General features: G+C 42.4%; 1 protein-coding gene and 1 long non-coding RNA gene across 5 annotated transcripts; one reads left to right on the forward strand and one right to left on the reverse strand.

Annotated features, from left to right (window-relative positions):
• Positions 1-3,192: 3,192 nt before the first annotated feature.
• LOC138596199 (putative nuclease HARBI1) lies at positions 3,193-4,449 on the forward strand. Its single transcript, XM_069667815.1, has 4 exons — positions 3,193-3,220; positions 3,312-3,439; positions 3,522-3,633; positions 3,716-4,449. The coding sequence occupies exons 1-4, from the start codon at positions 3,193-3,195 to the stop codon at positions 4,087-4,089; spliced, it is 642 nt and encodes a 213-aa protein (XP_069523916.1). The 3' UTR covers positions 4,090-4,449.
• A 58-nt stretch (positions 4,450-4,507) lies between these two features.
• LOC138595987 (uncharacterized) lies at positions 4,508-8,029 on the reverse strand. 4 transcript variants are annotated; one of them, XR_011308565.1, is made up of 7 exons: positions 7,685-8,029; positions 5,638-5,750; positions 5,292-5,468; positions 5,101-5,158; positions 4,962-5,019; positions 4,606-4,826; positions 4,508-4,521 (listed from the first exon to the last, which is right to left on the reverse strand). It is a non-coding gene; the product is annotated as an uncharacterized lncRNA (long non-coding RNA). The 4 variants fall into 4 exon arrangements; XR_011308566.1 differs by having other exon boundaries at positions 4,514-4,706; positions 4,779-4,826; XR_011308563.1 differs by having other exon boundaries at positions 4,514-4,826.
• Between the last annotated feature and the right edge of the window lie 5,724 nt (positions 8,030-13,753).

Below are 13,753 nucleotides of genomic sequence, written 5' to 3' on the forward strand. Positions count from 1 at the left end.
GGCGTGGCGTAATGGTTCGAGAAAGAGGTTAGCTTTCCTACGTGTATCAGAATCAGCTTTATTGGCCAGGTATGAACACATACAATGAATCCTCCTAAAGTCCACTGTCATCTCCACCATCTTGAGCGGGTGGAGCTCCAGGACATGAGAGTGTTTGTTTGGTTGTTTTTGTTTAACATGTGGTTTAGGAGTTTTTATGTTTTATACTTTTTCATCCATACATGCAGAAATGCCCACATCCACATATTTAAATTTAATTAAAGTGGTGTTTATTATAATAACTAAATATAACTTTGATAAACTAAAACATCAAAGAACTACAGGCTGATTGGTGTTGATTTTTGCCAATAAAGATTTGGATTGAATCTCTTTATTGTTTTGGTGTCCGTGTGTGCGGACTGGGTGGGCTCTAAGGAGCGAGGTTGGGAACCAGTGCCTTAAATAAAGATTAAATGATTAAAATCAACATCATAATACAACTGATAATCAGCTAGGTGCCCAATTTACAGATATGAATAAAAACAGATTTCTTGTACATGCAGTGCTTTCACAGGTTTTCATATCCATATAAAAGATTGTGTTCGGTTTTGAAATAGTTTTTAATGAGGGGTTCACTGAACATTTGTACTTGTGTGTCTGACAGGTGAGACAGCTGTCAGTAAGCTGTCATCAGTAAGTGACGTCACTTTAAATGAGAAGTCCTTGCCTCTACGGTGTCAGTATAGACAGCTTCACCTCCTCCAGCCTTGGGTCTCTTCCAAGAGCCTTTTTTTCAGATCCTCGCTGAGAGGAGCGAAGTCATGAGGAAGAGACACGAGAGGGAAACGAGGAGACAGGACAGTGTAATGAAAAGCACCCACAGACACAGAAATGAGGACACACAAGATTTAAGATTATTTTTTCGCTTTTTATGCTTTTATTAAAGAGAGAGGACAGTGGATAGTGGCAGAAATGGGGGAAGAGTGAGTGGGGATGACACGCGGCAAAGGACTGAGGGCAGGAGTTGAACCCGGGGCCGCTGCATCGAGGACTATAGCCTCTGAATATGGTCACCCATTTAACCGCTAAGCTAAACCAATGCCCTGTGCTGAGAAATAACATGTTCATCACGTGCTATTCTTACAGTAAAGCCAATTAAGCCCACTTGGTTTTTATTAATGACGGCCTCTTTTGTATTGAAAATGTTACACTGCGTTTTGACTACATAAAAGCGGAAGGACACTACTGTCATAAGAACATCACTGCAGGAGAAAACTGACCAGAAGTGAAAATATGAATTCATTTTAATGAAGTCTGTTGTTGTCTTTAAAACTGCAACCACAGGAGTGAATCAACACTGGGGGTTAAATCATTGGTTATTGATGCAGAATAAGAGACAGAATAACAACATGATGCCTTTTTTTCTCCCCAAATACAGGAGACGTGTGGAAAATCAGACATTGATACATTGGGCAATAAAAATGTGTAAGGATGGAGCTGTCTCACGATGGTTGAAAGTCAAATTTCAATCACGAGCCTTTCTCAAACTAGGAGACATTTTTAAGTTCCTAAAAAAACACATCGATGAGGAAGAGAAGAAAGACCACAGTGACAGGGTTCACATCACCTTTGTGGCCCACGGAGAGATCAGAGACTCTATGATCCCAGCAAACTGCGTCCTACCTCTGTCCTCCATCGAAGATGTGGTCCTGTATTCTCCCTGGAACTGCACCATTTGTGTAGATGCAGCATATGCTGTTGCTACAGGAATCATGAAGCCGCAGCACAGAGTTTTTATCTGCGATAAAGAAAATGGCTGTCAAATTCCAGATGAAGAGCATCGTCCCACAAACCTGCCAGACGACTGGAACAAACTGAAGAGAGCTGGAGATCAAGAGATTCCCAACATCACACTCAGTCCTCTGAAACCACCAACAGATGGTGCCTTTAAGAGATTTGAGTCTCTCACAAAACAACATGGTCCACCAAAGAAGAACCACATCATCATCCCGTACATCCTCCCAGCAGAGGAAGAATCTTCACAGAGTGTCCCGTTCTATGTTGTGTCTTTGGCCTTGTCACTGGCACTGTTGGGCACAAGGTTCAAAGCCACCGTGCATCTCACTACTTGTCTGGGTGATCAATCTGCTGGGCAGAAGTTTGACAAGGAGTATCTGAAGAGTCAGTATGCCTACACTATCAATAACACTTCAATGACAGCTGACCCACACGTGTTCAGGAAATGAAAAAATAATCCAATGAGAAGCTTTAAGTTGTTTTGTACATTAGAGTTTGTTATACACCGTTATGTGCTGCAAACCTCCTTTGTTAGAGCTCAGTCTCTGAAACCATGGACTATCATCTGTTCATATAGCCTGCATATATGCATAATGCTTTCATATAGATTAGTTGGTCAAAACCCTGCAGTGTAACCAGAGCTGATCTTTTTCTTATAGGATAATGTATGAAATGATGATCTTCTGACCTGGGGTCCGTTTCAGAAAGCGGGTTAAGTGAAAACCCCGAGTTTGTTAACCCTGAGATGAGGGAAACGTCAAGTTTGCCGTTTCAGAAAGAGAGGTAACTTTAACTCTGAGTTGGTTACTATGGTAACTGTGTCTGTGAACCTCACCTGGTCGCGAGCAGGTTTTCTTCAGGAAACTCAGAGTTTCGCTCCGTCTCCTCCCTCTAGAATATAAAACCCTCATTCGACTTCCTCATTCATTCAGCCCGTCTCACGCGCGTGTTTGAGCGGTTACCAAAAAATTTAAAAAAACGTTTGTCTGTGTGACAAAGAAGATCATTATTTGCGACCACAGCATGTCCATTTGTCGACGACAAAGTTGACGAGGGGGCTGCACTTCTCCGCAGGGAGTTCAACCCTCGTCGGGACAGGATGATCAGACCCCGATGTCTTTTCATTTCCGAACGTCTTTTTATTTGAGCGTTACCGTTTTTCTTTACAGTCACTGCGTTATTTGCACACTCTTCTGCAGCCGCACATCACAAATATCACCCACCGTGGACAAGCACTCACAACTAATCTTTGTGTTGCCTTACGTTTTTTTGCGAATGGAAGTTTTCTTTACAATATTGTGGATGCAGAGCACCTCAGCAAAGCCACTGTCTGCAGGGCAGTGAGGAAAGTGTGTCTGGCTCTGAGACGTTTTTTGCACGTTTGTTAAATCTCCTGGGCACAAACCTCTGAGAGCCATGAAGGAGGAATTCCACAGGACTGCAGGTAAACGATGTAGAAATCTGTTTTAAAGAATGATGATGTATTGTGTACTGTTAATGACATGTTGCTGTGACCTCAGACTAGGATTACTAATTTCACTGTATTCTAGGATTTCCCAATGTGATTGGGTGTGTCGATGGAACCCATATTCCCATCAGGGCTCCCTCTGAAAATGAGGGCGACTATGTAAATAGAAAGTCCATCCACAGCATTAATGTGCAGGTAGATATGACCACTGTGTCAAAATGTGAAAGACTGCATCACAATCCTGCAACTCACATCTGTCATTCTCTGCACTCTCAAGGTCATATGTGATGCTGCACATATAATCACCAATGTGGAGGCCACCTGGCCCGGGTCTGTGCGTGACTCACAGATTTACCGTGAGTCTCCTGTAAGCCACAGAATAGAACGTGGTCAGTAGCCTCGACCTTTGTTCAATATAATTCACTTGTCTCCCTCCTTTGACACAGTCAAAGTATCCACTATACATTACAGGACACTTTGACGGCTATCTGCTGGGTGACAGGGGGTACCCATGCCGGTCAACATTGCTGACCCCTTACCCGGACCCTGAGCCAGGCCCCCAGCAGCACTTCAATGTGGCCCACTGCAGGACGAGAGCTCAGGTGGAGATGACCATAGGCCTGTTGAAAGCCCGTTTCCAGTGCCTACGTCACCTCAGGGTAACCCCTGAGAGGGCGTGCGACATTATTGTGGCATGTGTTGTTCTCCATAATATTGCCACAATTAGAGGAGAGCAACACCCTGCCCTACAAATAGAGGCTGATGAAGACCCCATCCCTGCAGCTGACATGCAGGATGGAAGTGCAGTCAGAGGTGTCGTCTGCCACAATCATTTCACCGTCTAAGACATGTTTATTTTTTCAGTTCTTTAACATGTCTTACCTTATTTAGATCATACATACTTTAAAGTCTTAGTTATACTTCTTAACTTCCAACCACTTAGCCATTGTTCATATGATTGACCTTTGACCCATTTACAGAGTGCTTCTCAGATGAGGCCTGGGTAGTTTTCTACTTTCTGAAGCACAAGGACACTGAGTACTCCTATCTCTATATACTGCCTGTGTATTCACTCCTTCCTTTGTCATTGTCATGAGGCTCTCTTTGGTTGCCTCTCTGTTATGCTCTGACCCTTTGCAAAAGTCTTTTATAGTTATAATAAAATAATCAAAAGATAAATCTGTGTCAAAGTCACGTTTTGTAGATTTTCCACCACCACTGCCGAGAGCGCTCAAATAAGACAAACGAGTCACATTTTATTTGGTCCTCTTTATTTCCTACAAATACAAAAGCAGACGTTCATTACTGGAACAATATTTAAAAAATAAAATAACACAATTCACCTGTGACTATGCACCCACCTCTAACTTGTGTTGCAATATTTTGATCTCCAGCGCTGACTTTTTATTCTGGAGGTCCAGGAACACCAAAGATGTCTCCTGTACAGTTCCTTTACAGGTAACTGGGAATACATAAGGATGACATTAAATCATGCAGAATTAACCTCTGGCATTTAGTGACTCACTGTGTTCACCTGTGCTGTTGACTCTGATGGCCCCTCCTCCTGCTGCCCAGCCATGCTCTGTTTAAAAGGATAAGAATGTGTGTTCATACTTCAGTGCAGGCTACATGCCACAATATTCCACACAAGAACTTAAAGAGCAGTGAATGGGAAGATAACGCCGGATATCAGTGACATATCATTTTAACATGTTACCTCTGCAGGCCTCTCTGTGTCAGCAGAGGGTCTCTTCATCTTCTTCCTGAGGTTCTTCCTGTTTAGATGAGCATTCGGTTTTAGAACACTTTACACTGTTATTTGGTATCATCTCTGGAGTATTGAGTAGCCTACTTACAGCTGCAAGGTGTTCTGTCGTTAGATGGGGCTCGACAAGGCAGAGAGCTCATCACAATCTGTTAGGACAAATGGCCATGGCTATTACATCAATCAATTCATTTTTATTTGTATAGTGATAAATCACAATGAAAATAATGTCATAACACTTAACATGCAGCGCAGGTTTAGACCGTACTCTTTATTTCTTACATCTTATGAAGGCACTTGTGTCCTGGGGGGTGACAGCTCAGATGAGCTCCCCCCAGGGATTCCCTCTGCCACTGGCCTCCCCGTGTTCTGGCTCAGGGCCAGCTCCTCTGCCGCAGTTAAGAGGTGGTGGTGCTGGTCCTCCACCCGTTTTGCGGGCCTCTGCCTTCTTTCTGTCGGCTGAGCAGAATTTAAATGTATTGAGGCCTAATAAATGAAATGTATGTGAAATCAGCATTATGTTAGGGATAAAGCGGCACAAAAACTGCCACTGAATGATATTTACTTTAATATTTTAAATATGATTGAAGCGAGGTTCAGACATGAGCCCATTTTTCCTAAGGCTTACCTGTTTGAATGATGTTCTTGTACTGCGTTTTGGTCCCGCTGGATTCAGTGGCGTGGCGTGGGGAAAATTTCCGAGGAAGCCAAGTGAGACACAACCTCTAAGCTGTGTATGTCCTACGGGGGTGGGGGCAGAAAATCGTATGTTGCAATTTATATGTTGCTATTTCATGTAGTCAGATGAACTATTACAGCGCCCAGCATCATTTTACCAGGACTTACACACACTTGTTATCTAACGGACACTTTGAGCACCGGCGCGCGCTCTCTCTCTCTCCCTCAGTCACTCACGCACACACACACACGCACTCTCACACACACATTAAGCAACCACCCTCCCAAAAGCACAACCAGCTACTTAAAGCACAGTACACATGATATTGGAAATATGCAAATTAATTCACACACTCAATCAGAAGCCGTTAAGTTTTACGTCCACGTCAAACACGACTTGTACGCTCTATGTGAGATACACAAATGCTTTTCACTTTTCCTTGTCGTTAATATATATAATAATAAATGTAAATGTTCATTATACAGCAACACAACAACCCAGTACCGGTGGCTATAACCAGCACACCTGACATGTGCATGTATTCAGACCGCCCGGCCCGTCACGGCCGCTGTCCGTGGTGCTCATTTTCTCCACATAAACAACAACAATAAACAACAACTTCAGCGGACTCACATGCTGCTTAATCAAAGCAAACAAGACACAATAAGGACTATAATCACATCAAAAATAACACACATGCTAATTGGGCAGTTCAGTAACTATTAAGCTGCACACGGGGGAAAAAATGCGTTTTGCTCACCCTATTTGCGCTCAGACTTTTTGCCAAATCCAGACCCTCACTAATCCTGACGCGTCCAAACAGCTTCTGTTTCACAGCACAATCGATGTGATTTTTGGATTTGCCGTGCCTTCAATTGCCCGAGACAGGTTGGCAAGGTCGGTGAACCCTTTGGTAACCCAGGGATTGTTCAGAGAGCAGGAATCCTTGTCAAAAAGGAGACAGGGCCAGCAAAATAGCCGCTGAAGATTGGCGCTACAAGCTAGCCACTCAGTGCGGACTCACTGAAAGTCCGAAAACCTTTCTTCCTCTCAGTACGGAGCTCGAGTTTTGGTGTTGGCCTGCTGTCTGATTTAATTCGGAGTTGCTGCTGTAGAGGCAGTTTCGTAAAAAATGTTTTTACTAAATATTCAAAATCTCCACCCTCCATCATTGCGCTTAATAATTTTGCTAGCCTACCCAGCTATCAACACAAATCAACAAATCTTCCGTTATTTCATTCAATGATGTTGATGATGACATACTGTGATTTGATTGGCGTGATGCCAACGACTTCGCGGCTTCCCTTGATACTATCCTGACCAATCACAGGGGAGCAGTGTCGTGACAATGGCCTCACCTGATTGGTTAATCATTCTTTTTTTTTTCACCAAGGGAGGCCAACTCAGCTTGGCCTCCTCACAGACAACAGAGTGCAGTACCATGTTTTCAACGTTCATTCACCACTTAACATTTAGAGGGGCGCTGTTTTACACATCATAAAACGCTCAATAATTAATGAAGAGAGACCAGGAGGAGACGACAGAGACACAACACAGAAGGGTTACGTAAACTGTTAAAAAAGTGTTTTTATTAAATGACGGTTATATTCTGAAAAAAGTGAGGAAGCCTGGCTTCCCTTGGCCTCTGCAAGAAAACGCCACTGCTTGCAAATAAGACCTAAATTTAGTTAAAAACCAACGAGGAGGACTTTTATTTTGACATCCAAACAGAGATACTGCAGGTGATCACGACCTCCATGTGACGTTTGAGGCATTCATCACATTTATGTCATTACGGTTTAAAAGTGTTTCACATATTCTGACAACAAATACAGACTGAAACTAAAACTAGGTTCTATTAATGTGTGTCACTGTTGTACTGACTTCTGCATTCAAGGACAAACTGAGGTTATTACAGTTTATAAACGGGACTAAACCATATGCTGTCATGCAGCTTTAATTACGATGTCCAATTAATAACGAGACCATTAGTTACCTCTCGCGGATATCTGCCCCACAGTAGAAAGATGCATCATCTTCACTCCGGCTCGTCTCTTCCTCCACATCGGCTTCACAAAGCTGCTGGAAGTGTGGATGACACACCGGGAACACGGCGATGTGTTGACAGCTGCTGTCAGTCCCGATCGTGTTGGCACAAAGCCGCTGTCGTGATTTAAAGCAGGGTCAAACCACCTGTCTGTTTTCTTCACACAAAGAAGTTTAAACCGAGATTGAGTCTGTTTCAGCACCATTTCTAAAGTTTGTGTTCCGCCAGCAGAGAGGCTGAACTTCCGTCTGTGAAGACCCGGACGGTCACTGCTTCTGTTGGGGCTGTATGACAACTTTTCGCCTAGTTTCACACATAAAGTTACACATTATGAGAGCCTACTTCCCAACATCCGGTCAAATTTCAAAATAAAACAGATATTGGCTTGGCGCTTTCTGACGATTGTCAAGTAAAACTATTTAAAGTGGTTTATGGAGAACACAAATAAAAAATCATAAAAGTTGGAATTTACTTGACATTTTATCACTTCCAGTACTTCCGGGTCAGTGTACCCTAATTTGAGCTGTATATTGATGGGTTAATATTTCATTAGTTTTTATTGATATCGTCAATCGTTTTATTGTAATTTTCTGTCATTATTTACAGATTAAATTATTCATTTGTAAGCATATTTATGAAGCCATTTGTACATTTGGTTCTTGGTAATAAAACCGTTTATAACCGTTTCTGTGGTCCTCTGTGCCTTTTGTCCAAAGCTGTGTTCAACTTGTTTGATTTCAGGAGAAACAAATAACTAGAGGCCTACCATGTCTTTGTTTTACGCATAAAATGACTTTCAGGTGTTTATATCTTTTAAACAAAATCAGAATCTTAACTCAAACTCAAAATATATTTATTTTATTATTATTTTTATTTGCTATTAAAAGATAAAATACCAGGGGTCCGTTTCACAAAGAAGGTTCAACAAACTCTGAGTCTAACCCTGAACTCTGAGTTGATCTACTCTGAGATAGGAAACTCTGAGTTTCCTGAAGAAAACCTGCTCGCGACCACGTGAGGTTCACAGACTCAGTTACCATAGTAACCAACTCAGAGTTAAAGTTACCTCTCTTTCTGAAACGGCAAACCCGAGGTTTCCCTCATTTCAGGGTTAACAAACTCGGGGTTTTCACTAAACCCGCTTTCTGAAACGGACCCCTGGAGAGAAACTGTGTTATTAATCTTATTTCTTAATTAGCATTACTTCAAATAGAAGCCATAACATTATTTTAATGTTGTGTTAAGTGTTGCTTGTTCTCACACAGTGCTTCAACACATAACAACAGGACTTACAGTTTCACATGGCACATTAACATCACTTTAGCACATTAATTCTGCCCTGTTTTGGGTAAATTTTAGGAACATGAGCTGAAAAGATAAACAGGCCTCTGTGATCATAAAGAAATAATCTTATATTAAAGGGAAAGTTCCATATTTTGCAGGAAATCATTGAATTTAATCCACATTATTCAGTATGTGTGTGTTGCTTAAACTGAACTTAGATTCAATGTGTGTGTGCGTGTGTTGTTAAAGTGTGATGTGCCTGTCCACCTGAGACACCATGACTACCTATTTTAATGTTGTGTTTACATGTTTCATTTTCCCACATTGTGTTTAAACACATAAAAAAAGTAAAAACTGCACAGAGTGTGAGATGTGGAGGTCAGAGGTCGTGCAGCTCATTTGAGTCGTGAGGCCTGTAGAGAGTTAACTCTGTCGTGTTGTAGGGTAGGGCTGCACGGTGGTACAGTGGTTAGCGCTGTTGCCTCACAGCTAGAAGGTCACTGGTTCAAAAGTGTTAAAATAAACGTGGAGTAAACTGTACTAAGTTTGTTCTTAGATTATTTAAAGCCCCATGAAATGAAACGAACACATGTGAGGCCGATGATGGTTTAAACTCCTCTTTGTGTTTTTTAACTGCAGACTTTTACATGTTTTTGTGAAAATAACACTTTACATGATAATATAATAAACGAGCAGTAAGTTGAGTCTTAATGATATCTGTCCAACTGTTGCTGTTTCTTTTCAGATATAATTTCCTTCTCTTAATAGGAACACAATGAGTTTATAATAATATCAATAAGAAGTAAAAGAGTGTCATAATAATAACATGGAAAGTAAAATGCAAACGATCATTCCATTTATGTATTTATATCGCCAGAAAAATTAAAAATTATTATTTATTTAATACAATAATAAATAAAATGTATTTGTGGCAAAGAAACAGAAAGCAGATCTTTACGACTGTGAATTGTAAAAACAGAATAACATTTAAAATAAGATGAAGATACAATAACACAAAATACAAAATAAGCAAAGATGGAAAATGAAAAATGTGATTTTAAAAAATGCACCACACTCATCTGACCAGCAGGTGTCAGTCATGTCCCTTACTTCAAACCTGTAGAGGTGGATCCGCTCTCAGCGCAGCGGAGTCTTTAGGGGTCGTTTTTTGACAACATGATACAGTTAAACACTCAGACACATAAATAAAAAGTCACAGTTGAAAAGTCATTACTGTGTGTGCTGAAATCTAAGTCCGTCTTTACTTTGGCAAAGAGTGCGGATGACAGGAAACTTCCGTAACACCAGAGAACAGTTGGCCCTGCTGTGAAAGGACTCCTACAGCAGGTTTAATGATCTTTTTTATAGTGTAGTATTGATTTATAGTGCTCGAGCAACTTTTTAAACAACACAATAAAGTATCTGCGGCCTGAGTAATAGCAGTGTATGTGTCTGTATCTCTGTAAAATCAAACACTGATTAAGTTACGACACGTCATTTATTGGACGTTTATCAAGACTTTTATTCGGTATTTCACTGATTTCTTGATAGCTGAATCAGTTCAGGACCGTCAGAGTGAAACTGGAAGTAAAAAGATTTTGGGTTCAGAATAAAGTAGGGTGTGCTTTAAGCCGTTACGTCCTATGATTGGTAAATTGCTACTAGGCAACCTGTCGTCCAAATATGGTCACTCTGACCCCAAAAACAAAAGAAGGGGGTGACCAAAATGCAAACTGTGTGTGTGTGTGTGTGTGTGTGTGTGTTTTGTTAAAGCGTGATGTACCGGTCCACCTGAGACACACTGACTACTTCTTTAAATGTTGTGTTTACATCAATCATTGTAAACACAATCCTTGTATATCCAACATGTGTGTTTCAGTTTGTTGTTCCTGTCCACCTGAGGGACCATGACTACTGGAGGAGGAGGAGAATCTCTGCAGGCCAGGCAGACCGTGCAGAGAAGCATGAAGCCTGCAGCAAGTGTGCAGCAACCGGCAGGTGAGACACCTGAGACTGTTAAAGTTTTCTTAGTAGAAATTATTTTAGTTTATTTTTTTCATTGTTGAAGTGAAGTTCTTCCTTATATTGTGGAAGTAAAAAAAAAAACAGTAGAATTCACCTCTAAACAGACAGAATATGTGAAGGTGTTTCACTGTGACAGAGTCGTCCTCTGTCGTTCATCTGATGCTGATTTTATGTCAGATGATAAAAATAAGATGTAAATAAGTCAGAAGTTTCCAGAGCCTGACTTCCTGTCGTGTGCTGCTCACCTTCTCCCGGTGCTGAGTTTCGGCTCGAGGCCGCAGCACTCTGCTGCTGCTGAAAACCCTCCCCAGAAGAGGAACAGGAGCTCCGTGCCTCGTCCTCCTGCTGAACGTCCAGGGAAGGTGGATTTGCTCTCCAGGCCTCGACCTGCCACCGTCCCTCCTGCTGACCTGCCTGTGGCCTCCAGTGTGCCCCCCAGCCCCCGGGCCTCCAGTGCTGCTGACCAGCTGAGCTCCACTGATGTGAACACACACAACCACACAGTGGAGGAGCTCCAGCACGTCTACCACGCTGTGGTGGATGATCTGCTGAGGTACGTTTGAGTCCAAATTAAAGAGTTTGTTAAAAATCTATCAGTACATGTTGAGATAAATCAGCTTTTTATTCACAAGTATCATTTTGATTTCCTCTGTGTTTCCTCCTCTCCTCATAGATACGAGAGCGGCCACGTTCGTCTCTACAGTCTGGATCTGGGACGCACAAGCAGTGGGAGAAGCCGGACCGTTCTGCCTTCACCGAGTCAGTGGATGAAGATGGACGGATCCACGTGGACGTGTCGTACGGGGGCGGAGTCTATCCTCCCCTGTATGACATCGACACTTTGGAGAGAGCCGAGTCCTGGACAGCCACGGACTAAAAGAGCCAAGAAGTCAAACTGAAACCATAGAGGCTCTTTTATGGCTGAACACCACCTCAACCTCCACCTACACCCCCTGACAGGACAGAACCTCTAAAATGACCTTTGACCTCTGACAGCCAGCAGCAGTAAGATGTTCCATCCTCCACCTGAAGGCTCCTCCATCCACCTTCAGATCTAAACTCTGCCTTTAAACTACTTCAGCCATCTGCTGCTCGAGCCTCCACCTGCAGACAGCTGCAAACTGATGCTCCACCTATCAGCTTGAGCCTCTAAATCAAGGTAAAGCTCTAAGCTTAGGCCTCTGCAAACAAATTCAATGGCAAACATGAACTGAAGATTCTTGCAGACAACTACAACTCCACCAAGAGTCTCCTCCAACTCCTGTCTGCAGCCTTTGCCAGCAACCTGCACCGTCACCTCCACCTGCAGCCTGAAACTCCACCTCCAAACTCTGCCAGCCACCTGCATCTTTTTTTTTAGCGTAGTATTGATTTGTAGTGCTGGAGCAATATTTCACATCAATAGTTCATATCAGAACAAATGCAGATTGTAGTTACAGAGCGCAGCATTTCTTTTTTCCATTCACTTAATGTGATTAAAATGGTTTACTTATGTGGATAAAAGGGCTTCCCCAGCAAATTTCTGCCTCCTTGTGATTTAAGAGAATCATAGATCTTCTGCCATGAATCGACCTCTGCAGCTGTGGCTCTGATGAAGAACTTTAAGAATTCAGCCCTGCTTCCTTCAGCCAGACTGATGTTGTCTTTGCCGATGAAGAAGCTGTCCAGTAACAGAGCATTGAGCCCAACGAGACCGGCCCTTGTTGCAGAGGCAGCTTTAAGTAATGACTCCCTGTCTTCTACAATAGTACCAGCATTGTCAGGACCCCTCCCCTCTGCTCCCACAGCCTCATCTTTCTGACTCGCTTCTAACTTCATGACTTTTTGAGTGATGACATCTTTCAGACAATTCCAGAGACTCTTCACTTCCTCCATTAAGCTCTCGCGGATTTTCTTGGCTTTTTGCTTTTGTGTTCCTTTGGTGACAGCAGCTCTGACTATGCTGGTTACTCCTATCGCTGCCCCTGCTGCAGTCAGAGCTAGAGAAGATCCAGCTCTTCCTGGACTCAATGCCAAACTAACAATGACGAGCATACCTCCGACCGCCCCCACCGAGCTGCCCACCTGCTGCACAGCGACCTCCTGCAGCTCTTTTAGATGCTGCAGCATCCTGGGCTGTCGCTCTTCAAACTCACTGATGAATTCAGATTCTGTTCCTTCCTGGAACAAGAATAACGCCCAGAAGTGTTGATCCTTCCTGAAAGACAAAAAACATCTCAACTAAGTATTAACTGTTGGATATCTTTTAGCCTCTTTAGCTCGAAGTTTTATGAACTTTATGTGTTTTTAATATCACATTAAATAATCCACAGAGAAGAAAAGACTGTCTATATTAATATTTAGTATCTCCAGGGTTAAAAAAAATATCTTCAGACTGAATATGTATTTTACAGATAAAAATGTGACTAGAAGGTCAAAGCTTCTTGTAGTGATGTCTGAAAGATCTGGTATTGTTCTGCATTTTATCAAATGTATGTTTACAAGGTTTTGTTTGCAGAAATGTTTCCTGTCTCGATGTTCTGTCTTCACCTTCATGTTGTCACACCGCGGTGAGGTTTGTCTTGTCTTGGATTTTTGTCTCGTAACTTCCTGTTTTATTTTGAAACCTAACTCTCCTCTCGTTTCAGGTCACTTGCCCTTCCTCATGTGTCACCGGTCTGATTGTCTCCCCTGATCCCTGATTGTTTCCACCTGTTCCTCACTACCCTC

The sequence above is a fragment of the Semicossyphus pulcher genome, unplaced genomic scaffold (genome assembly GCF_022749685.1).
Source record: "Semicossyphus pulcher isolate SPU_LCO1_2020_fin unplaced genomic scaffold, fSemPul1.0.p SCAF_18, whole genome shotgun sequence".
Classification (NCBI taxonomy): domain Eukaryota; kingdom Metazoa; phylum Chordata; class Actinopteri; order Labriformes; family Labridae; genus Semicossyphus; species Semicossyphus pulcher.